The sequence below is a fragment of the Lissotriton helveticus genome, chromosome 1_1 (genome assembly GCF_964261635.1).
Source record: "Lissotriton helveticus chromosome 1_1, aLisHel1.1, whole genome shotgun sequence".
Classification (NCBI taxonomy): domain Eukaryota; kingdom Metazoa; phylum Chordata; class Amphibia; order Caudata; family Salamandridae; genus Lissotriton; species Lissotriton helveticus.
Genome location: NC_136057.1, coordinates 261,413,596 through 261,441,471, shown reverse-complemented (window position 1 = coordinate 261,441,471; position 27,876 = coordinate 261,413,596). Strand labels below are relative to the sequence as shown.

Below are 27,876 nucleotides of genomic sequence, written 5' to 3'. Positions count from 1 at the left end.
AAAACCTTAAAAATACATAAAGTGCAAATGCATAACACACTGGTTACAATTTTTGGGTCGAAAACTCAATTGTTGTTGACAGCGGAGCCTTCAAATATAGGCGGCAGTTTGAATAGTGTGTTTTAGTACGGCCTATTGCATTTATCGTAGTTCTCCTAGGACAGAATCTTATAAGGTATTTCGCGGATGACCCGTGGACAGGTTGTCAACAGTTTAGACACAAATCCTGTAGTTATGTATGCCAAGATTGTCAAGTAAAACTGTTGGTTATCTGGGTTGGGATTGGGATGTGATCTGAGGATGTATTTTGATTGTTTTTTTTATGCCTGCACAGACTACTTATGGCGTTGTATCTGTTCTAAGGATGCGCAATGCTTCTTGATGACATCGGGTTCCCATTTGTCTACAGACAGGGGCTTGCCATTTAGGTCTTGGGGATTGGTATGTTGCACTAGCAAAGAGGACGTGTTTGGTCTTCTCTTTAGTCTCAGAGCAGCATGGACAGTTACGTGATGTGGCCAAAGAGCCCCTGTTCCATGACACTGTGAACGGTTTCAGTGGGAGGGAACCAAATCTAAATTGGATGTATAGCTTTCTCTCTTGTAGGATAGTAATGAACTCCTTGTATGGCTCAAACACACCAAGCAGCTTGAACTCCATAAATTCTATAATGAGGCGGCCTCCTAGTGTGTGTGTGACGGCTTTCTCTGCCTCCCAATTCCAATAGTAGGACTTGATACACTCTCTGCTAGGTAGTAAGCTGGTATTTGTCACATCCCACATGTTCCCCAGACCTATTGCAGAAAAGAATGTCTGGATGTTACTAAACAAGCCAATTTTTTTGAAGTGATCAAGCTTGAGGACTTCTTCAAGGGCAGTTGCATAATGGATAAGCTTGGGCGTTTGTTTTAGGCCAAAAGAGAAGTGTGCAAAGCCCCGCCTTGTCTACTATTGTAGTTCTACCCATATCTAACCTTAATGGGGTAAGCAGGGTGCTCTGGGGAAGGGAGCAAAGTAATCTCAAGAATTTGTTTTCTTTGCGAATCAACCCCTCCAAGTTATCAAACCCACAGATATAAACCCCATACAGGGATAAGCCTACTACCTTCTGATCATATATGTGAAGTGGGCTGCAATCATCTGGTTTGTGACACCCTGTGTTCTATATTTAGAGCACCAATAGTTTCCTCTGCTGGAGAATTCGCTTAGAGATGTGATGTTTCCATGCTATTTTCACCTTGAGGGTTACACTGAGATAATCAATCGTATCCACTCTTTCTAATGGAATCCCACCCAATAGCAATTTCTCTCTGAATGATTTGTGGGGATTCATTAGCAGGAGCTCTGTCTTCGGGGTGTTAACATCCAACCCTCTCTGTCCACAGATAGACCTAAAATGATCAAGTAACAGTTGGAGGCCACTGGGGTTTTATAGACGAATAGCGTGTCACCCGCAAACAGTAAAGTAGGTATTTTTACACTCCCTAATGAGGAAGTGTCTGTGTGGACTTTCACTAGATGTTTCACCACCCCATGTATGAAGAGCGAGAATAAGGTGGGGCTAGAACACAGCCTTGCCTTACCCCTCTTATGACCTTTATTGGGTCTAACAATTGTTCTTGATCCCCCATCAAACTCTTACAGTGTCAACTTTAATAGGAGTGCCAGGATGTCCTGTGAAAGCCCGAGATCTTGTAGGACTTGCAAGAGTGTGGCCCTGGGGATAAGATCGAAGGTTGACTTTGAATCGATAAAGGCAGTGTTGAGAATGTCCTGCTCTAATGTCACTGTCTTCCAGGCCAGTAGAGTGAAGTGAAAGACTCGGTCGATGGTGCTGTTTTCCTCATGAACCCTGCTTGGAAGGGGGGTAGTATGTTGTTCTCCTCCATCCATTCATTAATTTTGGTAAGAAAGGGCACAGGAGAAAACCTTCTGCGCACCATCTATCAAGCTAATCAGCCTGTAGCTAGAAGGCAGCAAACAGTTCACCATCTTATAGACCAGAATGACCTCTGCTCCTTGCCATGATGGAGGTATAGGGGCCCCAGCGGCAATTCCGTTTGTTAATGTTCAGATGTAGTTGGACCAATTAGGAATGACGATTAGAAAGACATCTCCCGATACTCCATCGGGACCTGATGCTTTATTTTTAACTATGGAGTTGATACTTTGGATGATATTGGCTGAGGAGAATAGGTCATTGTCTGACTGTATACTGATGTAATCCTAGGAAGGGCATTCAATGTCCATCACACCTGTTCCTGTGTAAACTGCAGAGAAATGGTCAAACCAAGCAGCCTCTGTAATGTTGTTGGTCTATGGTCTAGGTCTTTCTTCATCTCCCCTTGTTACGAGCAACAAGAACTGCAGGAAATCTTTCATTCGACAGGCATCGGAAATCTGTAGCCATCGATCCTCGGCTCACTCCCTTTTTACTTCCGTCCCAGCTTTTTTGTACTAGCTCCTAGGGAATCTTATGTTTGATACATTCTTGGCTTTAATCTCAGCTTCCAGATGTGACCGTGCTTCATAACACTTTTGATTAAACCAGGAATGCTGCAAATTAATTGATGACTTCTTGCAATGAGATCTCGGGCGGTTAAAAGGAAAAGCTATTTGCGTAAAAAAGGATGTGTGAATGTCCATGACCATTTCAAGCTCATCTTGATGTTCTGCACTTTTTTGAAGCTTATTAATGTTTTCTCGGAGAGTTTGATTCATGGCTTCGGTTTTCTTGGTATCCATTGCTACATGCGCCCATTTTAGTCCTCTGTTATCATTCGTGGGACATAGTTCCTTGGACGTGAGCATTGCGCCAGAACTACCATTATATTTGATCCAGGGTGAAGTGATGGCAAGCTCATGCGGCTTATGGTCACTGTCTATCGTTTCCCAGACCACCATAACCAGAAACTCTGGCCAAAGGCTCACATCTATCAATACATAGTTGATTTGGCTCATATTGGTAGTTTTATTGAAGGTATTGGCCTCTCTTATCAGAATTGGTGCGACCATTAGCTGCCCTAAGCCCATACTCAAGGGTTATAGCCTGGAGCTGCAAGGCAGTTTGTGTCCATTTTCTGATCGGTGGTAAATCGAGGAGAAGAATATGCTTCTGCACCTCTATCTGGTCGCTGTTAGTTATATCTGCTGAGTCCAGTGGCTCAAATGTGGTATTAAAATCTCCTGCTACTATTAGAGGTGATGACAACTCTTTCTCTTCAAGGGTGTTTTCTGGCGCTTGAAGGGTTGGTGAGCTGGTGCCTGCCTTAACGTCACAAACATGGACCTTGTATATCTCCATCATCCTGCTATTTCTGTCCCTGAGGGTGGTTGCAAGTATGTTGGAGCTCTTGATCTTAATCTCTTTAATGGTGCATTGCAGGCCCATATGCTTTGAACCTTAAAATGCCAGCTGTGCTGTTGAGCGCTGCATTGTCACTTGAACCCAGAAGTACCAGAGTGGCTCCAAGTGCTAGTATGCTAGCTTTCTGTTTAATGCCACAGGGACACAAAAGGCTCCCGCTATCTTTAACAGGAGTCACACACTAGTCAACCAACAACCACATTTCTCACAGTAGCCCTATGACCTAAACAAAAGCTACATTGTGTGCGGATGGGCTTCTTGTGAAAGAGCAGAATGCCTTCTCTCAAAGTGAAGTTGGACAATGGCTAAAGTTGTTGACCCCTTTGCCCTATGATTTTTGCAGCAGTGGCCAGAATACAAATTTGTTGCTTAAATCTTAGTAAGGGATGTAGCCCTATACCTTTCAATGGTAACGCTTCGTGTGCCCCTCTTGGTGTAACAATACAATCTTTAAGACAGTCTTAGGTCATAGCACAGCACCTATGTTTATCCATGACTAACAACTGGTACCAAGGATGCAGCCATATCTGCTGCTGGGACACTCAGGGCAGGGATGCATGTCTCTCACCATGCAGGGGATTTTTGTGTCCCAACACATGTTGTATTAATAATAAGATTATAGGTATAAATAGCTCTGTACATTTTCTATTATTTGTTACATCAAGAGCAAAACGTTGAGACAATTAGCAAATAATGTTGTTCTTTAAAGCAATTATGTTGAGATGAAATGAAAAAGGTATTGGTATAATATCATCAATGATGTCAACAATTATGCTATTTCTCATGTCATGAGTGATGTAATATACAAGTTCACATGCAATGCACAGGGCTCAAGTTATGATCAGTGCACTCAACTTTAACTGGCCTAGTACAATTGTGTTTAGGTTCAGTTCAGTAACTCTATCCATATATCTATCTATCTATCTATCTATCTATCTATCTATCTATCTATCTATCTATCTATCTATCTATCTATCTATCTATCTATCTATCTATCTATCTATCTATCTATCTATCTATCTATCTATCTATCTATCTATCTATCTATCTATCTATCTATCTATCTGTCTGTCTGTCTGTCTGTCTATCTATCTATCTATCTATCTATAAAAAAAAAATCTCCAGACAGACAGACAGACAGACAGATAGGCAGACAGGCAGGCAGGCAGTTAGGTAGGAAGATAGATAGATAGATAGATAGATAGATAGATAGATAGATAGATAGATAGATAGATAGATAGATAGATAGATAGATAGATAGATAGATAGATAGATAGATAGATAGATAGATAGATAGATAAAATGATGTATTAGTATTGTCATTTCACTGATCCTTGTAAACCATTGTTACATTATCTGGGGCCTGGCTCATACTCATTTAAACTGACAAGAAACAAGTTAATAGATTAATAACACATTGTTTATTTTCAATTTAAGGCAGCATGTCTTGCCAACAATTCTCACCTAGCCTCTATCCATTCTGATGAGGAAAATGATTTTGTGTATACATTGATGGGTAAACCTAGTAGCCCAACGTCCGAAGCACCTTACTGGATCGGCGCACATGACACATTCCAGGTGAGTGACTGCTAGTCAGAGTCAAACAGTATGCATTTCTGACATATTCCCCATCCCTACTTTCTGACACACCTCACACTTGTGCCCTTTTTACAGGCTTAGATGCAATTCCATTGCATATAATAATTTCTTAGAATTACAAATTATGCGTTTAACCTCAATCCTTTGATGATGGATTTTCCAGCTAATTCCTATTCTTATAATAATCTTTAACGTTGTCCACGTGATAGAGTCTCCCATCAATCTACCGAGCATATTACGTTTTTTTAACATTTTTATAAGCAGCAGAGACACCGTATTTTAGTTCGTTTCTTAGGCAGTAGGGGTGAACTGCACGGTAAGAATGTGTTACACTTTTTACAATGGCTCGATAAACCCAGTGTTTTACATAATGGCCTCTTAATCTGTGATGATTTGTTACATGTTTACTGATTTTCCTGCTAATGGCTACATGATTTAGCACTTTGAAATTGTAGGTATTTATGTGCTAGATATGATGGGGAGCTTTTAACTTTGAACGTATCCTGATATTTGCTTGAAAAGGTGGATGTACTGTTTTAGCTCTAATGCCTTATGTTTTTACTAATTTTACTGTGGGAATTTTATGAGATAGAAACGTTGTGAATGAATTTGGACTTCACTTGATGTGTTTGAATTGCTCTGCAACTTTTTTTGCTGAGTATACTTTGATATCAAATTCTGGTGAAATGTGCATGCCAAATGCAGACCAGGGACAAATACTACATAGGAAAAATTGTGGATTTTCTGATTCACATGCACCTGCCAACTCACACCATGCCCCCATCTGTCACACCATGTATGCTACCTCCATAAACTCATCAAAAATAAGGTAAAGGATGGAATGCTTGAATTAATCTCAGCCACTGGTAATCTCTCAGGCCACACCCCAATCCAGCATTTTTCTCCCACTATGTCACATCAGTTTGACCCACCCATAATCAAATCAGTCTTGACCCTCCTCTAACAGGAAAAGTCCAGTCCCTACTATCAGACTAGGTCCTCCCTATACAGCAACACATGCAACCCTTTACCGATTTAACACTTATCAGAGTCCAGGCAGATTAGCTAGGTTCCAGTGGCATTTTCTTTTATTGCAAGCTCATGCATTTTAACTGATACTATGTTAATCTATGACGTGTGGTTTATTTATCACATTCATTTGCAATATTCATCTAAAGGAAGGGAATTTCATGTTTACGGATGGATCTAAAATGAATATTAACCTATTTGAAAGTGGCCAGCCTGACAACTTTAACAACGCTGAAAACTACGTTGGTACTTATAACTTCAGAAATGGTGAGTAGATTTTCATGAAACTAACCAGTCATTCTTTCATTTTTGCACAGCTATAGAAAGAGCACTACATGTGCTTAAAGTAGGACTTTTCAGAGACCAAACTACCTCAAGTTATAAACCTCCCTTCTAAACTCCAAATACTTTGTAGCTGCTGAAATATCAATATGGATATATGCTGAACATTATCTGTAGATGTGTTTATTTGATACCTAATGTTGGATAGTTTGACTGTTTTATATTAAATAAAATCATTCATCAAGGAATCCTTATTTTCTTTTGTTTGCATATGGGTTAAATCCTGATAATTGTTTTCTCTGTAGTCTATTCTACTTTGAACAGTAATATTTATAATAGGTGCCTAAAAATATACTATCGAAATATGGTTTATTGTTGTGTTTCACTTTAACTTATCTGCCTTGCTCTGAAATGAACTACATGTATTTAGTTTAATGGAAGTTTATTTGTTGCAAAAACAAGACATAATGTAGTAAACAAAGAATTATACATATGCATAGAATAATACAGAGAAAATGATTGGGAAAGGGGGAGGGAGGTAAAGAAAGAAAAGACAGGGGGGTAGAAAGAAAGAAAACAAGGGGGAGGGGGTTGAACATCCATAGTAGGCATTATATCTGGAAAAACAAGCGTTATGCATAACATGTCCTACTTATATTGAAATATTCTATAACTCTAAGGTAAACTTTAATGAAAATAGCAGTAATTGCAAAATGAAGGGGGCTTGGGTACTTCTTCAATGCAGGGGTTATGTGCTGATAGCTTTTTAGCAGAAACATTTAAGAACTTGGTAATGGGCATCAAAAGCATCTATCTTTTAATAGCAAGTGAGATTGAGTGTACATAGGCTATATCTAATCTATGATTATAGCCAATGCCATGCCACAATGCTTGAAAAGATACCAGAGAGGCATCTTTCCAAGACTTATTGATCTGTTGAAATGCAACAGCTATGAGTAGATCAATAATATGAAAATTGGCAGAAGAATAGGACCAAACTTTAGAGATGCTACCTATAAAAATATGGAAAAAGGAAAAAGGAATATGGGAATGACAAATGGTATTAATTTGCCTCTAGACTTGGGTATAGAAAATATGAATTGCTGGGCAGTCAAAAAAGCATATGCTTGAGGTCTGCTAATAGAGTGTGTCATGACCAACAGGTAGAGGAGATGCTAGGGTCACTCTTATGTAGTTTCCCGGGAGTTATTAGGAGTCTATTATAAATAAAAAAATAAAGTTTGCGTAGTGTTAGCTCCTCTAGAAGATTTTCTTATTTTAGTCCAGAACTTATTCCATGAGTCACCCAAATCAGAGTCCCAACTACACTCCACGTCAGATTTATCATGAGAAATAATAATCTCTATTAACTTTTAGCATACTAGAGAAGCTGAAGGAGAGTTACTTAAAAATGATGTGGTAATAAGAGTCAAGGGGGTAGGAGCATGAGAAGAGATTAAAGAATTGTAAGAAGCCTGGACAACTGTTATTAAAAATATATATTTAGAATGATATGAAGAGGGAAGGGAAAAATGGGATTGTAATACTATGAAAGGTATACAAATACCATCTTGAAAAAGTTGGCGAGTCCATTTGAGACCATGGGATAACCACTCTTTCCAGAAAATATACTTATTGTGAAGTTTAATATATTTATTATACCAAATTGATGTATTTAAAAATTGTGCAGGCTCATCTAGAACAGATGAAAAAAGTAACTGGAAAATTCTTAAAGCATTCTTAAGGATACGGAGAGATAATGATAAGGGTACATGACAAAGAGAAATATATTCTTCGAAGGAAAAAGGATGAAAAAAGAATCTTTCAATGTCTACTCACAATGGGTAAAGATTAGAATCAGTTCTACTCTCAGACAATAAAAAGGAGGAATGTTTAAGAAAAAATGAGGTGTGGTAAGAATGAAAATGTGGAAAATGAACACCAGCCATATGCCTAGGTTTTTAAGTTTACTGAGAGACATCATAGGTGGTTTACTATACCATAACATTTTTTAAAGAGTGCTATATATAGTTTTATAGAATCTAGTCTACCCCACCAGGATTAAAATAAGGGATGCCAATGATAAATAGAGGTGATTAAAGATTGTAGTTCTTTTTGGTTTAAATCAACAATAACTTTAACCCCTTCGACGCTGATGACGAGCTGGGCTCGTCATGAGGTAGCCTCCTCGCACGCTCATGACGAGCCCAGCTCGTCACGTAACATGCGATTTAAAAAAACTCAGCGTACGGGCGGAATTCCGCCCACACGCATGCGGTTAATAGATGAAGTAAACCAAATTCCAAGATATTTTATTTTAACTGGGTTCCAATGAAAAGAAGAGGGTAAGAAGTCAGCATGAAAACAGAGTTTCTTCAGTGGGAGGATCTCACATTTAATGGCATTGAGCCTATAACCTGAAACAAGGGCAAAGTCAGTCACTTCTGATAAGAATGCTGGTAAGGAGGATTGTGGGTTGGAAATAAATAATCACATGTCATCCGCGTATACTGAGAGTTTTAACTGGTTAACTCCGTAAGAGAAACCAGCGATGTTTGTGTTGGACCGAATTTTTATTAAAAAAGGCTCTAGGGAAAGGATAAATAAAAGTGGAGATAATGGACAGCCTTGCCGCACTCCTCGATGAAGAGGAAAAGAAGGGGATACAAGACCATTAGCTAAAATAAAGGACCTGGGAGAGGAATAGAGTAAAGAGACATACTTAATGAATTTTGGGCCTACACCAAACAAGGGTTGAGAACATGAAGGGCCAACTGAGTCTATCACAAGCTTTTTCAGCATTTAATGAGATTGTGGCTAACAATTTTTTATAAAATTTAGATTAACTTAGAACATTATTAAACAATCTAGCATTATCCGATAAATGAGGTCCTTTCATGAAACCACATTGTTCCTTTCCAATCAATTGAGGCAAAAAAGAGTCTAAACGAAGGGAAAATATTTTTGCGAATATTTTATAATCTAATTTAATTATGGAAGTGGGCCTGTAATTTTTACAGAGTGTGTGGTTTTTGTTATCTTTTGGGAGCAGACAAATCAACGCTTCCTGAAAAATCCTTCCGATTTTTTAGTCAAAATAAAATATGCAAATAAGTGATGTAATTTGGGGAGACGGAGTAGGAAAAAGTGTGAATAGAATTCAAAGGTAAAGCCAGCAGGACCAGGAGCTTTTACTTTTTTAATAGCTTGATTAGCATTAAGAATATCAGTAGTTTTAATATGTTCTTCCAAAGAACAAAAATCTACATTAAGATTTGAAGGTGGAGGAATAGAGGATAGATATCAAGTAATATCAAACTGTTGAGAGGGACCTTCAGGAGTATAAGCTGCTGATAAAAATTTGAAAATTCTAAAAGATTATGTTCATTTTTATGGACTGTAGTATTAGTAGAAGTTAAAATAGATTCAATTTTGTTGCGTTCTTTTTGATCTTGAAATAATTGGCAAGAAGATTACCAGTCTCATTCTGTGTGCTATAATATTTAGCACTAGATTTAAGTAAGTATAAGTTAGCAGATTCAGTGGAGAGTTTATTAAAGGTAAATTTGGCTTTAATAAGTCTACTCAAGTCAGAAGGGGCTTTTGTGGAGTAATAAGAATGCTCTAATTGCTGAATACGTGAATCAAGCTAACGTATGGTTTGGGCGGATGCTTTCCTCTTTTGAGCTACAAATGAAATCCTTAGAAGCAGCGTTGAAAGTGTCCCAAATAGTAGGAGGAGAGGTATGAGCAGATTCATTTTCTAAAAAGAAAGTGTCTGCAAATTTCTGAAAAACAGGTGTGAATTTAGGGTCTAATAGAAGGGCATTAATAAATCTCCATCTCCTAGTTCCTTCAATGGGGGGATGTAAGTCTAAATCCAAGGATACAGGAGCATGGTCAGAGATTAATATAGATCATATGTCTGAATGGGAAATATGTTGAGTAAGGGCTTTTAAAATAAATAAATAAATAAACTATACAGGACTGGTGAAAAGAACATATATTCTTGGAGAGTGGGGTGACATAGTCTCCAAGAATCAACAAGGGATCTGTGAGTTATAGTAGACGTAAATTGGGTATGCATGGGAGAAGGGATACATTTAGATTTGGAGCATCTATCTATGAAGGGGTCCTTAACCATATTACAATCCCCACCCAATCTTAAATAATCACCGGTATATAACATTAATTTAGATAACATCTGAGGCCAGAAGAGCTTATCTGACTGTTAGGTGCATATATATTTAAAATAGTTAGAGGAATTGTATTAACTAGTAATGAAACTGAAACCCATCTACCTTCAGGAATCAGCATCTTGATGTTTAAGTTGAATATCTAAATGTTTATGGCAAAGGATAGCTACACCATTACGTTTGCCTGAACCCGATGATGCATAAACGTGACCCACCCATTGGCGTTGTAGCTTTGTAATTTCTTTACTTGTTACGTAAATTTCTTGTAATGAAACGATATCACCGTTTAATCTTGCAATATGCGTTAAAACCCGTTGTTATTTTATGGGGGAGCGTAAACCTTTAACATTCGAGGATAAAACCTTTAACGACATTTATACAAACAGAACGTTTAAGACAAGTTAATATGAATTACAAATAGTAAAATACAATAATGCATCATAAATAAAGCATCCAATAAGAAGAACCCAAGAAGGAAAGCATTATGCATGGGATAGATACAAAGTAGGAAAGAATATCATAGTAAAACAAAAAATGAGTAATAATGAAAAGAAAAGAAGAAGGCCAGTGTATGAAATAGAGAGAAATAAATAGATTAGAAGAAAAAAGTAGAATCTGTTTGAAAAGGGGTGAACACAAAAGTGAGGAGAAGACAAAGCAAATAAGGCAAAAGGAAGAATGGAAATAAAATGGAAAAAAGGCAATACAAAAAGAGAATAATAGGAAAACAAAACAAAAAGACATAGCACAAACATATTGTGAACATGGGGGTGGTGGAACCACATAAGGAAGATGGTACGATCAAGCGGTAAGCTCCAAGACGAAGATGAGGAAGGGAGACATCCTCCAGGTGGGAAAAGGGTGTAAAATATCAGAGGACCACAATAAACTGCACCTGCCATTGAAAGGAGAAAAGACTGATTATAAGAGATACAGCAAACGACAATAAGAACAAAACATCGATACGAATGACCTACGTAAAATGCAGAGAAGTAACAGACTACAAGAAAAACAATCAAGACATTGATGAACGCGGAATCACCATGTTCTCTTCTCTGCAGGTATCCAAGAACTGTTGCAGGCAAGCTGGATCGTCATAGGCAATAGTTTTGTTGTTATAAGTTTCTTTCATAAGGCGAGGATGGAACAGACTATATCTAGCATTTATGCTTCAAAAAGCAGGTCTCAAGTCAAAAAATGTCTTCTGTCGGTCTGCTGTTGCCTTAGCATAGTCCTGAGTAAAAAACAGATTGGATCCCTGCCATGAGATTTTTTCTTTGAGTCTGTCAGCCAGTAGAATTTTAAGTAAATCAGTGTACTCCAATAAATATAAGATAAAGGCTCTGGGCTTGGCTGAGGAAGATGATGATCTTGGGTCTTGCCCCAAGCCATGAGCTCTTTGAATATTCAATGTTGGAGTCTCGGGAAGACCCAGGGGACTCTGAAGGAAGGATTAAAAAAGGAGAGAGGATCCGTACCCTCAAGACCTTCCGCAAAGCCATAAATGCGTAGGTTATAACCTTAACTAGGTGTGAAATCTCCAAATGTAAAGAAGGGACTTGATTGGTAACACCTTGAATAGAGTCCACTCGTTGTTCTAGGTGTCAGACCATTTGTTTTCAAGACTTTGTAGACGTGTATTTGTATCTTCCATATAAGGCTTGAGAGCACGTATTTCCTCCAATAGCAATCCCATAGATAGTGCTGCCGAATAATTGGAAGGAGAAGATGGGTCTTTTTTACACGTTTGCCTGTTACAGACGATGAGGCAGCAGGTATTTTAGAGGTTGCTTGGATACACTGCGAGGTACAGTGGACATCATAACTCCGATGGCTGCAAAAACAGAGCCCAGCTCTTCCATGTTTTCTTGTAAAATGCTGAAGGGGTTGTAATCCTCCAGCAAAGAAGAATTAGCAGAGATAACACTATCTTTTGCGATAAGATAAACCAAGCAGGACCACCTTATATCAAAAGAGGCTGATTGAGGTAAGTATTATTGTCCAAAGCTGTCAGGATCATGGACGATGAAAAATAGCCCAAAATGTGCTGCTGAGCTTCGTGAGAAGAAATATGTGGCTGAAGGGTCCAGGGAACAGGAGACAGCACCAGAAGAGAATTCTTCCCCTCACATCGTCATGGAGCTCCGCAGCAGAGCGGCCCTCTTCTCTCTGAAATGGTTTCTACTGCTTAGCACCAAGCCTGCTCTAGCGCTTTTGTTAATTCTCATAAGAACACCAATTGTGGTTGTATCTTTCTAAGCACCAAGCTCTAAATTGCTATGTCCATTTGTTTCATTTCTTTGAGAAAAGATATGTGGAACTAGTGGTGGATCTGATTTGAAGCAAAGACGCCAAACAAAAAAGGTTCCTTTGCTGATCATGACACTTCAGCTTACGACCTCTCTGGATGCTCTTCTAGTATTTCATTATGATCCCTGGCAGTGAAATGAGGTAAGAACCCAACCAAATAGAGAGACAAATAAAAATGAAGTACCTCAAAAACAAATAGCCAATTGGTAAGTGTACTGGGGGTTGTACATCAAATTGCAATGTTTGCCTGCTAGTTTAAATAGTAGTGAAAATGTAAGCTGAGTTACTGGTCTGAGACTGTATCATATTGTTTTTTGCTGGAAGGACGATAGGCCTCAACAACTCATATTTCTTCGCCATCTGGTAACAGCGAACTTATTTCTCTCTTTTTCGTTTTCTCAGATTTTTGTTTCTGTTTGGTATTGTATGTTCAGCTGAATACATATGTTTAACTTGTCATAGCAAAAGGTTAACTAGTGGAATGTTTTAATGATTCCATTGTTTTGCTATCATTACTAAGCCCACAGGCATGGCCATACATAAATAAATGTTGGTAAGTAATATATTTCATGCCTATCGTGAGCATTATCAAATTCGGATCAATAAGTATCTCTTCACCTACAGGAGAGGCAAAATATTCTGCTATTAATGACCGAAATAATAATACTCAACATGAATAAAACTGCATGTCACCTGAGGTAGCAGTTGTCCAGGCTTGATCATCTGCAGCAGTCATTGCAGAAACCCAATGCTTTCACAGTCCTTTGAAACAAATATCAGTATCAGTCTGTAGTTATTGGTAGAATTGCAATACGATATGAATGTGATATTCAGAGCTGTTTATCGCTTTTTCGAAGTTGTAGTAATCTCATAAAAATATTGAAAACTCCTTATTGAAAGTAATTAAATATTCAAACTGATTTACCCTTTTGAAGCTTCTTTTCTCCTATTAGCCTTATGAGAAATTATTTTTATTCGAAAGTGCAATACAAGGTTTATTTTAAATGGTTTAAATGCTTCTAAAAGTCCCACAAACTGTGCTAAATCCGGAACATTTTTAATAAAATATTTTAGCTAATAAATGTAGAAAAGCCTTTGGTGTATTCTAAGCCATTCTAAAGATGATCTTATTATTTTAATTGAATACTATGCGAGGACACAGCCCATGAATATTGCCTGATTCATGTGTCTAAGTTGACGTCTTTTGTCATAATATAATTACTTCCCAGAAAATTCTGGTAATGGTATTTTGGCAGTTAAAAATATCAATTATGGCCTCCGTTTTCAAGAATCTAGAACATAAATTGATAACTGCCAAAATATAAATAACTGCCAAAATATAAAATATAAACGGACCATTGCACCCTCATGATTCTAAATACGTTACTAGGGGCCCGATGTAGGTCGGTCGGTAACGGCCGAAAATCGGTATTTTCGGCCGTTACCGATCGGTATCGAGCCCTCGGGATGTAGCAGTCAGAAAACCGCCCGAATCGGTTAAAATTCCGATTCGGTAAGGTAACCGTTTCGGTAGAATACCGAATCGGAATTATCCCCGAATCGGCAAATATACCGATTCGGTAACAAACCGATTCGGTAAATATCATGGAATCGGAAAATTCTCCGAATGGGTATAATACCGAATCGGAAAAACTCCGAATCGGGAAAAAAATACCGATCGGTAAATTTATCGATTCGGCAATTTTACCGATTCGGTATAAAACCGATTCTGTGTGAAAAACTGAAGAGTGAGATGTAGGAAAGCTCTGAAATACCGATTTAGCGTCAAAATCGGTATTTAAAAATCGGTATTTACCATGGATTGGAATCAGGTGGTAACCAGGTGCAACCTATAAAAAAGGACCCAAAATGCATTGCTGCTTGCACCATGGCAGCTTTTTATGTCATAGCAAGACGGCTACGGCTACAGCAGGAAGGAGAGAGGGAATGGCTGAGACAGGAGCAGGTGTATAGACAGCGGATCACCCTGTTCATGCTGACAGATGCAGAGATCCTACAGAGGTACAGGCTGGACCCAGAGACCATAATGGAGCTCATTAGGGACCTCAAACCCCTGTTGCAGCACCCCACCCCAAGGGCACACGCAATCCCAGTGCACGTGCAGGTGCTATGCAGCCTACACCTGCTTGCGTCTGGCAGCTATCAAAGTGTAGTTGCTGTGGCAGGAGGGGTGACCCAGAGCAGCCTGTCAAGGTTCTTCCATAAGTTCCTAGACGCCATGATACACAGGATGGACCACTACATTTCCTTCCCTTCAACCCATGCAGAACTGGTACAGACAAAAGCAGACTTCTATCAGATGGCAAGATTCCCCCACATCATTGGCTGCATAGATGGCACACACATTCCGATTTGTCCCCCTGCTGACACAGAATATATATACCGTAATCGGAAGTCAACGCACACCATAAATGTGCAGGTGATTTGTAATGCCAAGTGTGTCATCACTGACGTGGTAGCAAAATTCCCAGGGAGTACCCATGACTCCTACATCTTTCAAAATAGCGGAATTTATGCACGGCTGACGGCAGGGGAATTCGGTGAAGGATACCTCCTAGGTAAGACACAGTGTCAGACCCCCATGACCCAAATAGCTGTGTGAAGTACATGTATGCATGTGAGTAATGTTACCCCTTTTCCTTCTAGGCGACAGTGCATATGCCCTCCGCTCATTCATACTCACCCCCTACCTCAACCCCTCAACACCCAGCCAAAGGAGGTATAACCGTGCACACAAAAGCACAAGGAATGTAGTAGAACGGACCTTCGGCATCTGGAAAAGCAGGTTCAGATGCCTGCACAAGAGCGGAGGTGCTAGACAATATACCCCCATCACCTGCTGCAAGATGATTGCTGTCTGTGCAATGTTGCACAACCTTGCGGTCAAGAAGGGCACAGAGGTAGAGTTGTCTGACTACGAGGACCCTGACGATGACACAGCTGTGCCACTAACACAACCTGCAGGAGTCTCTACACCAAGTGATGGGAGGTACAGACGTGAGGAGATAACAGACAACTATTTCTGAGTGAGTACAGATGCACAAACATGTTGTGAAAGTGAAGAAATGCTATGTTTTAATGTAGGAACAACGTGACAGCACTGATGTGCAACAATTGAACAAGAAGAAAACAATAGGTGGTCAGGAACTGTGCGTGGTTGCATCACCCACACTGGCAGTCTTATTTCTTGCTGCGCTTGGCCGACCCACTGGGATGCGCCTCCCCCCCTTCAGCGTGTCCGGCTGCCTCTGCCGAGCGCCTGGTGCTCCGGCGCGGCTCGGACAGTGTGCTGGCAGGACTGCTGCGGCTGCTGCTGTCCCCAGCCTCTGCCACGTCCAGGGCAGGATTCACTACAGTGTTTGAAATAATTAGTGCCTCCATGGCACTGGTGATGCGGGCCATGCCCCTGGTCACCTCAGCAGTGTTATTAGTGAGGCACTCCTCCATATTTGCCCCACGGCGGCATAGCAGGGCTGTTGATGCCGCAAGCCTGTTGATTCCCCGGTTCTGTACTCTGGCATCCCTGCGCCGTATGTGTTCATGTTGGTCCAACTTTCCACACAGCTGTGTCATGGCAGTTGTCATTCTGCCCATACCTGTGCCTATTTCCCGGGTGGTTGCAACTAAGTCAACAATCCCCTTTGTTAACTCCCCCATCTGCAGGTTGTGCTGTCGCAGTTGCCGGTGACAGGCAAGGATGTATTTGGCCTGCATCCGCTGTATCCGGACCATGCTCCCCTCTAGCCCCTGGAAGACGCTGGGCTCCCGTGATGGTACAGCACTGCCACTGCTGGAAGTGCGTGGACGGCGGCGTTCGGTGCTGGTCTGCTGTATGGGCTGCTGTGCCACAGGTGTGACTGGTGTGGGATCTGGTGCCTGACCTGCATCTCCCTCCATGATGGACAATGGGGCCACTATTATCCTCCTGGCTGTGGCTGTGGCAGGTGCTGGCTGGGATCGTGTGGGTGAGTTCTCAGGGGAGAACCGGAGTGTTGGGGATTGGGACAATTGGGGGGAGTGGGGAAACAAGAGGGAATGTCCAGAGTCATCCTCAATTGCAGTCTCGCTGCTGTCCTCCAACTCCTGCGACTCAGGCATGCTGCTTGGCCCTGCCACCTCACTGTCTGCTGGTGCTGGTGCTGAGGCCTGTGCAGCTGCTGCTCCACTACCTGATGGTGGCCCTAGGAATAAAGTAGATTTTGTCAACTGAGTGGAAATGTCTTACTGTCACTACAATGAATGCATTGCACATGTGAAGTTCATTACTCAGATTATTTCTTAAGGTGCATAGCTGTGTCATGTGCAAAGTGAAAAGTTCCTACATTAGCTGGCTACATTTCACATCATGCTTTGCACATTTAAATTGCTAGCAGTACTGGACTGGGGTTTGGCTGTACACGGGGGACAATGGGGAGGTGTCTGGTAGGGTGTGTCATGCTGTGCATGCTTCTTACCTTTAGCTTTGGCTCTGGCTGAGCTGTCCAGGTCCCCGACTCCGACCACACTCTCCCTCTCGATAGTTGTCGATACCAGTTCCTCCAGTTCCGTGAGGGGGGGCGCGGGGTTCCTGCCGCCACCGGTCAGTCCTGCCTGCTTGCTGATCTCCGCCAGTTTCCTCTTGGTGAGGCTCCTGATGTCATAGAACCTCTTCTTGAGGTCATCCATTGTCCTGGGGGTCACACCAACTGCATTCACCCTCTCGCTGATGGCACTCCACAGGTTTCTTTTTGTTGACTCTGGTACACTGAGGGACAGCCTCCCATACAGCTGCCTGTGTACCAACACCACCTCCTCCACTAAGACTTTCAGCTCCAAGCTGCTGAACTTCACCTTTCTCTTCCTGTCAGCCTTCTGGCTCTCTGAGCTGCTTGCCATTTTCAATCTGTACTCAGTACTCCCAAAACTCTCTCTGCTGCTCAGTCTCCCTGTTCAGCTCTGGCTTCCTTTCCAGAAAGTTCTGATGAGTTGCACCTGCATGGGTAGCCACTCCCTGCTAGGGTGGGGGAGGGTGCTTCCACCTCATTGGCTGCTTTCAGTAGTTTCACTTCCTTGTTTGCCGATCACGTGTTTACCGATTCGGTATTTACCGATTCGGGAAATACCGAATCGGGAAATACCGATTCAGTTTTGATAATGCTTTCCTATGGGATGCCATTACCGATTCGGTATCTACCGAGTGGGTATCTACCGAATCGGGAAATACCGATTCGGGACATACCGATTCAGTAAATGCCGATTCGGTAGATACCCAATCGGTAAGTGTAGGGACACGATACCGATTGTTACCGAATCGGTATTTTTAGGAATTTTTTTATCTACATATCAATTACCGATTTCAGAATACCGATTCGGTATGATTCGGTATTTTAAAATCGGTAAATGACTTTTACCTACATCGGGCCCTTAATATTGTACCAGACCGACAAACACACTCAGGATGATAGTTCCATGTAGAGATTGGTTCTTATTTTCTTCTTCTTTTCTATTTAATACCTCTTTTAACTTCATTCCTTGTTGTGCTCCTCTTGTTCAAGTTTATAATGTACGCTGCAACTGTATGTACTTGATTGAAGAACTGGGGGGCATATTACCAACAACTAGCGATAATTTTTGTCTCTAACTTGTTTAGAGACAAAAATTATCGCCGCACATCGGCGATTTTTATCGCAGATAAACCTTGCTATTAGCAAGGTTTATCGCAAATGCGATAAAAAACGGCCGCAATGCATGAATATCGCTGAAAAGTCAGCGATATTCATGCATTATCGAGCAAATGCTCTTAGCCATGTTATCCACCTCCCATTGGATAACATGGTGAAGAACTGCTCAGGGCAGGTGTTAGCTTTTGGAGATATTCGCGCTTAGCGCGAATATCTCCAAAAGTTGGTAATAGGAGATAGCGATGTTAGCGACTGTTTCCAGTCGCTAACATCTTGGCACGCCCACTTTGCATGTCATTAGTGATAAATATCACTGACATGCAAAGCGGGGCCCAAGATGGTCGCTATCTCCTATTAGCTGTCACTAACTGGTGTTAGCGACAGCTTGGTAATAGGGAGATAATTTTATCTCCGCTTTCTTGGCTTTTAAAGCCAAAAAAGCGGAGATAAACCCCTTGATAATATGCCCCTGGATTTGAGGAACAATGGCTGACTCTCCTTGTGGTACTCCTGATACAATCTGATTGCATTTGGCTGAGCGGCACTGCGGAGTGAAGCAACAAGCCAGTCAGAAAGATGGACACTGACTGTCACTTAAATGAGCGTCTCCTTATACCCCTACCTATGTTATTTGATACTATTGTTATTTGATAATGTTAAAAGCTGTTTTGAATCGTCATGTAGATGTTATTGATGTTACTTTATTGAAATTAATAAAAATCATTAAAAAAAAAAGAACAAATGCCCTAGAACAGGGGTCTCAACCATTAGTTAGTATGATAATATACCCATTATGTATAAATTATTCCCTTTCATTTGCAGTATGGGTGGGAAGAAGTATACTGGTACAGTGAGCATTTCAAGAATAATAATATCCAGTCCTCATGACTACAAATTACTTGTATCGAAAGACCGATTTACAAAGATATTGTGTTTTTCCAAGGAAACAGTTGTACAAGAAATATCCAGTCAATGCTGGAAAGATTTAACGATTATGCTGGAAGTTAACTAGTTTTCTCCCGCAAAAATGTTTGATATATTAGTGAAAAATTTTGCAGTACATTTGGCCAGTAACATTGGTGCAAAAATGTGGCATTTAAATATGATTGGAAAAAAGGGTTTGGGGAACTTTCCCACTGCAAACGTTTTAGATATTTAAGCCTTCATTTTGCGTAGTCTGGTCAATTTGAACCTTGTAGAAATACCTGTTTCCCCAGAGGTCGGACTTGCTATTTATATAAAAATAAATAAATCACCCCCCCAGTACTGCGTTTAGTAAAGTTTTCATACCCTATTGAACTTTGGTGTTTGAAATCAACTCAAATATAATATAAGCAAAAGAAACAGTTTTTACTAGGCAATACATATTTTGATACAATAAACACTAACATCTGCAGTTTATTTCCCAAAATCTATTATAAGAGGCTGTTGACTGCACCAGATGAATTCCTAGCTCTGCATTGGTGATTTCATTGGGTGCAATAAATAGTGCAACCTGTTCCTGCCTACTCATAAAGAGAACCGTAATTGAATATGATACATTTATAGCATATTGTGCCAGCAACATTGGTCAAAAGGTTGAAGAGTTCTCCCCATGGACCATCCAATAAATATAGATGTAATCGGCTAAATAACATGGGTCAAAAGGTGGTATGATACAAAGACTACTCTTCTGCAAATATGCTTTAAAACGTTCAATGGCGTATTTTTGCACAATAGTTTGGTACTCGGTAAAAGATTGGTAGGATGAAAGACCAATTTACACTTGCAGTTTTCTATATGACAGATGTTAAAAGTCAACTAGGAACATGGAATGTACACAACAGTGCCCAGTGATAAACCTCCTGACAGAATTCGACTGATTGCAGCAGCAAGAAGTAAAGCCACACACGTCTCTCCAGTAACACAAAATAAACAAAGAAATCCCAGTTTAAAGTGTCATATATGCCATATGGGCTCTACTAAGGGCAGTTGTGTTCAGACAATGCTTGCTCAAAAGTTATACTGAAAGCATTTTTGTTTAAACAATACCTAACCACCATATAATTCCTATCACTTGACATTGAAGTGGTGTGGATTCAGACCCTAAATTAACATTGTATATGTTCTTAACACTACTCCTAAAGCTTGTGTTTTAATTTTGTTTCATTTCCTCATGGTTTAGCTTGCAACCTGACACCATGCAAGTGTGTCCATTTTTTCCTTCTTTGGTTTCTTCTGAGTTATAAATCGTTTGTGAATTGTATTAAAATAAATCCTGTAGCAACAGGATTCATTTAAAAGATGATGAGATGATAGTATTGAAAGCTCAGTCTCACCTGATGATATTTTAAGCCAGCTCAGATGGCAACCTCGCTATCGCCGAACACCTTCACTTCCAGATCCACACCGACCCCAAGACAACACTTAGGGGGACCCTCCTCTACAGGCCACCAGGACCCCGTACAAAATTCAGCGAAGACATCACTGACTTTATCACCCCACACGCCCTCCCTTCAGAAGAATACATTCTACTGGGAGACCTCAATTTCCATCTGGAAAAGAGCAACGACAGTAACACCACCACCCTTCTGGACAATCTCGCCAATCTCGGACTCAAACAACTTGTTAACACCCCCACACACTATGCAGGACACACACTCGACCCTATCTTCACTTCCAGCAAGCATATCTCCTTCACTCATACCACACCCCTCCACTGGACGGACCACAGCTGCATCCACTTTATTTACAATAAGACCTCGACCCACAACCACCCTCAACAAACTCTGCGAAGAAATTGGAACAAAATCACCATCGACCAGATCTCAACATCGCTTCTTCACAAACCCCCTGCCTATTCAACGAACCCTAACCAAGCCGCCATCAACCTCACACAATGGTTAACTCAAACGGCCGACAAATTAGCACCCTTGAAAAAACATCAAACCAAGCAAGGTAGCAAGAACGCCCCCTGGTTCAACGATGACCTTAAGAAATCCAAGAAGCTCTGTCGTTCCCTTGAGAAAACTTGGAAAACAGACCCAAACACTATCACCCAAGCCGCCTTCAAAAACGCCACCCGCAAACACCACCAACTAATCCGGACAGCCAAGAAATCAGCGCTCAAAGACCGACTAGACAACAACGCCCACAACAGCAAGGAACTTTTCAACATCATCAAAGAATTCACCAACCCCACCGCCAGCTCTAACGACATCACCCCCTCTCAAGTCCTCTGCGACTCCCTTGCCTCATTCTTTCATGACAATATCGCCGACATCCATAACAGCTTTGACAACACACCTGTAAACCATTCCACCCCACTCACCTCTGAACCGTTACCTCCTCCGAATATCCTTCTCGAATGGAACCAAATCACCACAGAAGAGACCATTCGCCTGATGAACTCCATCCACTCAGGATCCCCTACAGACCCATATCCCCATCACATCTTCAACAAAGCAGACACCATTATCGCACCCCATCTCCGAGATGTCATCAACTACTCCCTTAACTCCACCACATTCCCAGATAGCTGGAAACACGTCGAACTCAGCGCCCTTCTGAAGAAACCCACAGCTCCCATTCCCTGCCAAAGTCATTGAGAAAGCCATTAACAATCAGCTCGCCACCTTCCTCGAAACTAACAAATCACTCGACTCCTCACAGTCTGGCTTCCGAGCCAAACACAGCACCGAGACCGCCCTCATCGCAGCAACAGACGACATCAGAAAACAACTGGACAACGGAGACAGAGTCGCCCTTATCCTCCTTGACCTCTCCGCAGCCTTCGACACAGTCTGCCATAGCACCCTGATACAACGCCTCAGAAACATCGGAATTCAAGGAAAAGCATTGGACTGGATCATTTCGTTCCTCGCTGGAAGAACTCCGAGAGTCCGCCTCCCCCCTTTTAAGTCAGAGGGCACCGAAGTCATCTGCGGCGTCCCGCAAGGATCATCACTCAGCCCCACCCTCTTCAACGTCTACATGAGCCCCCTCGCAACCATCGCACGTCAACACAACCTCAACATCATCTCCTACGCTGATGACACTCAGCTGATCCTCTCACTCACCAAAGACCCAACCACCGCCAAAACCAACCTACACGAAGGGATGAAAGAAGTAGCCGAGCGGATGAAGCACAGCCGTCTGAAACTGAACTCGGACAAAATGGAAGTCCTCATCTTAGGCTTATCCCCTTCTGCCTGGGACGACTCTTGGTGGCCAACGGCCCTAGGAAAAGCCCCCATACCGACGGACCACGCACGGAACCTGGGCATCATCCTGGACTCCTCACTCTCGATGACCAGACAAGTCAACGCCGTCTCATCTTCATGTTTCAACATCCTACCCATGCTCAAAACAACATTTCACTGGATCCCCACCGAAACAAGAAAAACGGTCACCCACGCACTGGTTACAAGCCGTCTGGACTACGGAAACACCCTTTACGCCGGTTCCACCGCGAAACTACAGAAAAAACTCCAACGCATCCAAAATGCTTCAGCCAGACTCATACTAGACATCCCCCGCACAGACCACATTTCCGCTCACCTGAAAGACCTTCACTGGCTCCCCGTCAACAAGAGAATAACGTTCCGTCTCCTCACCCACGCACACAAAGCCCTATACGAACTTGGACCTGATTGCCTCAACACGCGCCTTTCCTTTTACACCCCCACCCGCCAGCTGCGTCCGTCCAACCAAGCCCTCGCCGCTGTTCCGCGCATCCACAAAGCCACCATGGGAGGAAGATCCTTCTCCTACTTAGCGGCCAAGACCTGGAATTCCCTTCCCATCCACCTCCGCCTTACTCAAAACCACCTAGCCTTCAGAAAACAACTTAAAACATGGATATTCGATAAGTAAACCTCCCCCCCCCCTTCCTCAAGCGCCTTGAGACCCTATGGGTATGTAGTGCGCTATATAAATTCTGACTTCACTTGACTTGACTAAGTCAGACCATAAAACATCCTTACAATCTTTATATAAAAATGACAGTTTATAACAAGTTTCTTTCTTAGCTAATATTTCTGAGCTTAATTCTGATAAAAACCAATGTCAAACTACAAAACACTATCTGTTTAGAGTTTATGTTAAAGATAAACATCTCCACTGGAAAAAGATGATATCCAAATGTTAAGGTTTGTCTTTCGTCTATCAAGGAACAACTAAATGTTTTAATTACTATTTTGCTACATTTATGTTTCTCATGGGAAGGCGTTATGTTTACCATTGATTTTACCTGAATAAATTATTAAATGCCAAAAGAAGAAATGTAATAGTTCCTGTTTTAGCCTTTTCAGCAATATTTTAGTACAAGATGGGTAAGTTTGAAGAATACATAATTGAATATATATATATTTTTTAATAAATTTGTACACCCTAATAAGTGCCCTAATTTAAAGACATTCCTATTATTAAGTGTCCATAGGATGTATAGGAATAATGCATGTGCTCTATAATATATAACTGTGAAAATATTACTTCTTCAATAATCTTGAACATTAAATAGGGGAAACTACATTTTTTTAAATATGTGTTTGTGAAAAGCCTTCTAGGATTTCTCATCTATTGATCCTAAATGACATCACTTCTTTTATAGATTTACAGATATATTTTAATTTATAAAGAAATTGTGAGAAAATGGGTTGCTGGTTGACTGGGCTTTTAGGCCTGGCCAAGCAAGGTGCAAGGTGAACGAAAAAGGTCACTAAAATAGCATGCTCTTAAGACCAAGTAGCTTGGCACAACTGGCAGTCAGGCATATTTTGGAGGCAATGTGTAAAGTATTTATGCAGCACAAAAACAACAATAAAAGTGAAAACACAACACCGAAAACTTCCAAACTAATTTAGAAGAGTAGAGTAAATGTTAATAAATTCATTTGAGAATGACAAAAATCCAATCAGTAGAACTACAGGTAAGAACTTATAAGGTTTTTAGTGTTTTTAGTTGTAAGTGATCTACGCGCCAAATGGGGATATCTAGTTCACATGTGACAGGTTAAAAGTCAAAGGGTAAGGCAGACTGCAATGGAGTGTGTTTTGTAAACAAGAAATGTATTGGGACCTATCAACGCTTACCTTCAGACTCAAACAAATTCTTGAAGAAAAAGTTCTGAGAGGCAAGGCTGCATGAGATGTCCAGGAGGTTGTCATTTGGCGAAGCTGAAGTGAAGATTGCTACATTCTGACATAGTTGCTGAAATGGACCAGGCAGTGGGCTGTATCCGAAAACAATTCCAGGAGGTCAGAATCCCCTTTGGTGAAAGACTAATGAAACTGATTTTCTGCTGCATAGAACAACGTAGAAGGAGCAGTCAAATCGGGCGGCAATGGAAGCAGGTTGGTCCCAGTACCCTCCTGGTCCTCAGACCATATTGCTCATCAAATTAGTTGTGGCTCACTTCGACTGATGCAGTGAGCCTTGGAAATCATTTATAAATGGTTCGCATAGATTGATGATGTGACCCTTTGAAACCCCTCCAAATTAAAAGTGGGTAAGTGTCATGTCCTTGACACATTTCTGTGAGAGCGTAGTTTTACAAATGTATTTATAGACGCTCATAAACAAGGACTTTAAGGCTTAAGGTTATTAACAGCTGTACATAGATGGTTGTTGGCAGTCATTTATATTATATGACTTTTTTTATGACTTAACCAAATTATACCTTTCCTGGGAAAGTCTCTTTTCCCCGCTCCATACTGTGGGTGTATTTGGGTATTATTTGGCTGTTTGTTCTCCCTGCTACTCTGGAACCCCTTATTTTGGCTGCGTTTACAGTGGTGACATTTATGTTATTAGGGTATTTATTTCTTGATACACTGTTCTGAAACATAGCTTCTCCAGGCACATCTCATTTCTACAGTGGTGTATAATTTGTCTGCATCATCAGGATGTTATATACTGTGTACCCATTTTATGTTAATGAACAGTTTTTTGGAGCCCCCCTCCAGAGAATTCACAAATCTCTAAAGTGAATTATAGTTATTAGATTTTAGCAGTTCCCTGATTTGCGAATCCATTTGAAAATGCAATGTTCAACATTCACTACATGAGTCCTACCTAATGGGTGTTTCCCATTCTTTGGCCTGATGATCATCCAGTAGAAATAACTTTAGTTGGCCTAAATATAGATATGATAATAGTGTATTGTGTTTATGTGATTTAGGAGCCTGCAAATACCTTTGGAGAAAAAAAGGAAAAAAGAGGTAGTTTGGGTGTGGTGTGAATGAAAGTAGATTGAATGAATGTGAAGAACAATATGTGTGTTAACAAAGAATGTGATTTCACTATTTTTCAGCTCTTTTTTTTGCTGAGTACTGAGGAGAACCCTTAAGGATACCTGGAAGGGTTCAAAATGTGTTGACAGTCCTTCTTTAGCCAAACAAGTGTTTTGTGCAAAATATACCACTGCAAAATATGAATTAATCTATTTTGAGCTCAGTAGGGTCACTGTTTGGTGGTATGTCCATATAAAAGAAAGAAAATGTCTAATATTTTTCGTGGATGGGACTTTACAAGGTTTACAAGTATTATTCCTGTATTGTTTAATCTAAATCTTTAATTGTACAGAACCAAAGAGACGAACAAAGACATGACTGTTTAGTTGTTCTTATTGCAATGATTATTTTAATTGTAATTTGTTCAGTGATGCATGTTTTGTGAGTCTATCTCTGTGTATTGTGCGGTAATTGGTTTTTGATAAAGTGTGTAAAAATTGATGAATATTGATGAAAATAATATTTCATAAAACAACTTGAAAATTGAAACATATTGTCTGAATAAATTTAAAGGATAGTAGTAACTCAAGTGTGTGATCTTTAAGATAAATGATTGATTGAAAGATTATCATTATATGCATTTGTTCAGTTGATTTACATAGTATATATGGCCTAGCCCTACTGATTATGGGGCAAACCCTTGAGAGGCATGGGGCATTTTCATAATTGTAATGGAAAATCCGACTTTACCATTACAGAGGGTGTATCATTAAATATCTTTACCTGCTTTCATTTATAAATTACAGCTTATTAAATATAATAGGGAATCCCCAAAAATATACCCTATGGGATGTGTAGGCCTCAAACAAGTGAAAAACAAATGTAGTAGTTTTGCAATTGCCGAACATGTAAATGCTTTGGGGTCCATTAGGATGTCAGGCGGATTGCCTCCGCCAGGGTAGCGGTGGCCACCGCCACCCTGGCGGAGGCAATCCGCCCGACATCCTTCCCTGCATTCCCCCCCGCCATATATTACGATGGCAGAGGGGACCGCAGCGGTGGGAAACACCGCCCGCCTGTTTTCCGCCCCGGTCGCCTTGCGGCCGGGGCGGAAAAGGGATAACATGGTGGCGGTGTCTATCAGACACCGCCAGCCATATTACAATTGGCATTTTTCCATGCCTTTCCGTGGCGGCAATGCCGCCACTGAAAGGCATGCGGTCTTCACTCTGGGGGCCCCCTGTGGGCCCCCAGAGTGAAGTACAGGTGGGGGGGTGCACATGAGGGGGAACCTGTGGTACCCTCCTGCATTGTCATTTGCAAAGCGGCAGGCACCGCGCGGTGCCTGCCGCTTTGCAAATGAAAATGTGAAAGTGCATTTTCAGCATTGTGGCGGGCGGTGCAGAGAGCACCGCCCGCCACAATGCTGAAAATGTAGGATGTGCCCGTCACTGTGGCGGGCACATCCTAATGGCACCCCCGGGACCCCCGCCCTTATGGCGGGCAGTCCCGATTTACGATAGGATGACGGGCGGGCAAAGTCCGCCCGTCATCCTAATGGACCCCAAAGTTTTCATTGATATTTAATTACCACACATTATAATATGTAAATGGTTCTTATCATTTTGCCATTATTGCTTTTCTATTGACCTTTTGATGCGGAAAATATAAACAAACAGTATTAAATAAAAATATAGGCATGTATTCAGCATAATATTATAATGCACCAAACGTTGTAATATCATCTCTTGAAAACTTTAGAATAGTAGAAGGAGAAAAAGATGGTTTACTCACTATCTTTATAGCCTTGAAGATCGATACCTACCCAAACCTACCCAAACCCAATAAACAATGACACTGAGCTCATCCATTAAAGCCTAATTGTATATCTCTATCTGTTGAAAGCTCTTCATATATATTGGAAATAAATAAATATGGAAAATGTTAAAAGATGATGAGGAAAATATAACAGAAACAATGAGACAACACTATTTTCTCTCTGTTCTAGGACACATTAGGTGGAATGATTACAGTCTGACAGGAACTTTTCTCCATTACGTCTGTAAATATTACCTCAGTAATCGGTAAGACTCCATTATTCATACAGTATTTAAAATATTGTAAATGAATTTGAAACTTTTTGATGTGTGCTACAGCCATGGATGTATCCTTTATTAAACAAAGGTTAAAGTAACCCTATA

The 27,876-nt window shown here is 40.9% G+C and overlaps 1 protein-coding gene across 1 annotated transcript in view; it reads left to right on the top strand.

The window, feature by feature from the left end:
* The window catches only part of LOC144769223 (echinoidin-like), a 213,835-nt gene that overhangs the window by 162,212 nt on the left and 23,747 nt on the right, over window positions 1-27,876 (top strand). The window contains exons 4-6 of the mRNA XM_078653269.1: window positions 4,805-4,945; window positions 6,145-6,262; window positions 27,684-27,759. Coding sequence (XP_078509395.1) covers window positions 4,805-4,945; window positions 6,145-6,262; window positions 27,684-27,759 — 335 coding nt within the window. The remainder of the gene's footprint in view (window positions 1-4,804; window positions 4,946-6,144; window positions 6,263-27,683; window positions 27,760-27,876) is intronic.